The 2928-nt window shown below is 39.2% G+C and overlaps 1 protein-coding gene across 2 annotated transcripts in view; it reads right to left on the bottom strand.

Moving 5' to 3' along the window:
• Window positions 1-2928, bottom strand: part of NEMF (nuclear export mediator factor) — a 60919-nt gene that overhangs the window by 40661 nt on the left and 17330 nt on the right. For both annotated transcript variants that reach the window (XR_006679857.1, XM_004698573.2), the window contains exons 9-10: window positions 1299-1369; window positions 1144-1219 (exon numbers count right to left, since the gene is read on the bottom strand). Coding sequence is in view for 1 of the 2 variants with exons in the window: in XM_004698573.2 (XP_004698630.1) it covers window positions 1144-1219; window positions 1299-1369 (147 nt within the window). In the remaining variant the exon portion in view is untranslated. The remainder of the gene's footprint in view (window positions 1-1143; window positions 1220-1298; window positions 1370-2928) is intronic.

Genomic DNA, 2928 nt, shown 5'->3' with positions numbered 1-2928 from the left:
TTTATTTCATTGTCAACTTGGATGCGGTAGCTGGGAGGCACAAAAAGTCACAGTTCCTTCCAGATGCAAACAAGTTTCTTCGGTTTCTCTCAGGTGGACAAGGGAGGCCTCCATTCCTGTGTCTTACCGGAGTACCACAGACTTGATGCTCACCGCAGATCATTTCTTCTTCTTGCCTTTTCCTTTTTTACTTCCTTCTCCTTGCTGAAGACTCCGGTCAGCCCCACCTGTTTTTTGCGTCCTTGTTTTTAGCTTCGGTATCATTTCGGCTGCATACAACATTACCGACTTACGTGATGGAAACTGTACCAGAGGCTGCCATCTTCTTGTTTCAGCTGAACCCGGACTCCGCCCCTGTACTGAGCATCACGATTCCATTCTCTAGAGCACATTTTATTTTTCTCAAGAGATGAAGCATTAAGTCCAACTGCTAAGCATACGTCTTGAATCTCTGAAGCTGCTGGATTTTCAACAGCCTTGTTGACGGGGATGTGCCGCCCCTCGCGAGGGTCTTCTTGTTATTCAGATAAGCGGGGTAGATGTAAATGAACCTGTCCTGGTCAGCGGGGGACCACGCGGTGGCGCTGACCATTTCCACTCAGGACGCCCGCACACCCAGCCAGCTTGCAACTCGTAGAGAAGACAGGCCCAATACTTTCATCTTTTATTCCCACTATATTGACTGTAGATTTTTTTCTTCATATCCCTTGCTTCTAAATTTTTTATGTTTTTTAACTTTAATTAAAAGATCATTTGGGGGGGGCTCTCAATCAAACAATCAATACATCAATTGTATCAAGCATATTTGTACATATGTTGCCATCATTATTTTTTTAAATCATTTGATTAGGGGCTCCTACAACTCTTATCACAATCCATACACACATCGATTGTGTAAAGCACAATTGTGTAAAGCTCCTCATTCTCAAAACATCTGCTCTCCACTAAGACCCTGGCATCCGCTCATTTTCTCCCCTCCCTCCCCGCCACCCCCTCCATCATTATTTTCTAACCATTTACTTTCTACTGAGTCCTAGTGATTGCAAATTTAAGCAAAAATATTTTTAGTTTCTCAATCAAAGCCAATTTTTTTAAAACTTAAAACATAATGAACTAGTCAAAGAAGAAAACTGGAAAACCCACCTTGTCAAATGATTCAAATTCTATATATGGACATTGTGAATGCTGAGAAAATAAGAAAGGATGAAATTCCTCGTACCTGTAAAATATATTTATTATATCATATTCAATAACACAACAAGGATTCAAATGAAATTGATCCATGCTTGCATCCTTACGTGAGTATGTCTTCTGTTGGTTTATCTATCTCCAGACTTGGTTTTATTTCTCTCTTCTGAATGATATAGCCCTATAAAAATCCAACATTAATAATTTATTTTTATATTTAATTAATACTTTGCATTATTGATATAAATTTTATTAGCTTAATTTATCAAATTATTCTAGGAAAAGTCCAGTTGCATCTATCGATTGTATCCCTTCCGTTTCATGATTTTCTGTAGTGAGTTGTGAGAAATACAAAGGCCTTTCCCCAGCTTGTCTCCCCCAAATATATATATCACACCTATGACACTGCTTGCAATTGGTAAATGATTGTCAAATTCTCTCTCTGAAGGTATCAGGTGGGGCTGACTTCCTGCTGTTAAGGACAGTGGACTGCTTTCTCTGAAGGGCCCAGAATAAATCAAACCACCAGCTCAAAGACAGTCAAGGTTAGGCTGCCATCATGAATCTAGATCTGCCCATCTTGTCACATGTATACCCTTAATCCCTCCTCTTCCTATAGAGTACACCCGTAGATCGTCCCCCTCCCTTTGCTGTATTGCCTATGGTACAACCCTTCCTGTGATGTTGGTCACCTGTAATCAAGGGCCTTGCATGCCCCCAAAAGATATATAAGCTTTGCTTAGAAATAAATCGCTCTCTCCTCCTTCCGCAACTCCACGTGGGCCATCAAGAGAGGCTGAGGTGAGCATGTTACCATGACATGTGTCTAACTCCTTGATTTTACTCTCTCTTATCTCTCTTATTCTCTATGACTTTACTATAATCTTTATATATTATAACCATACAATTACGCCTACCGGACCCATGATTATTTGTTAGGGGCTGGCTCCCCTGACAGTGAGAAATGTTACAAAATACCGGCTTATTTATAGAGAAAGGGAAAAAGGAATAAAGAAAATGAAAGCTAGTGTTTTGATAAAGTAGCAGGATGATACATGTGCTTTTGCTTTTTCTCTACTTTTTATATGAGCTGCAAATAAAATTCTTAAAAAGCAAAAAGCATTTTTTATTTTACGTAAATTAGCAAAAAATTTAAGTCTTCAACAAAATCTCTTTTGTTGAAAGAAATTTTAATTTCTTATAAAACTGACCATATCAGGCATATTAGGACTAAATTTAGCTATAATTAATCAGAACCTACATCCCCCAATTATAAGGTTGTATGCTAAAATAAGATATGAGGTAATTTAAGAGAATGTTTACCTATTAAAATTCAAAATAATCACTGCCATTGAGTCAATAGTGACCCATAGCAACCCAACAGGACAGAGAACTATCCACAGGTGTCGGAGTCTATAAGTCCTTTAGGGAGCAGAAAGCCTCATCTTCCTACCAAGGAACAGATGGTGGGTTTGAATTGCTGACCGTGTACTTAACAGCCCATAGTGTACCTACCACACCAGCAGGGCTCCAAAAATTCTTTACACTCTAGAGAAATGTAAATCACTAGAGCAGGGGTCCTCAAACTTTTTCAACAGGGGGTCAGTTCACTGTCCTTCACACCGTTTGTATTAGTCTGGGTACTTTAGAGAAACAAATCCACAGCAACTCATGTATAAGAGAGAGTTTTATGTAAAGAAAGTGTGCATCACGAAAATATCCCAACCCAATGCTGCCCAA

Source organism: Echinops telfairi, unplaced genomic scaffold (assembly GCF_000313985.2).
Source record: "Echinops telfairi isolate 266 unplaced genomic scaffold, ASM31398v2 ScPeMD7_18;HRSCAF=68, whole genome shotgun sequence".
In the NCBI taxonomy this organism is placed as follows: Eukaryota; Metazoa; Chordata; class Mammalia; order Afrosoricida; family Tenrecidae; genus Echinops; species Echinops telfairi.
The sequence above is the reverse complement of the archived record's forward strand: the minus strand, read 5'-3'. Positions and strand labels throughout refer to the sequence as shown.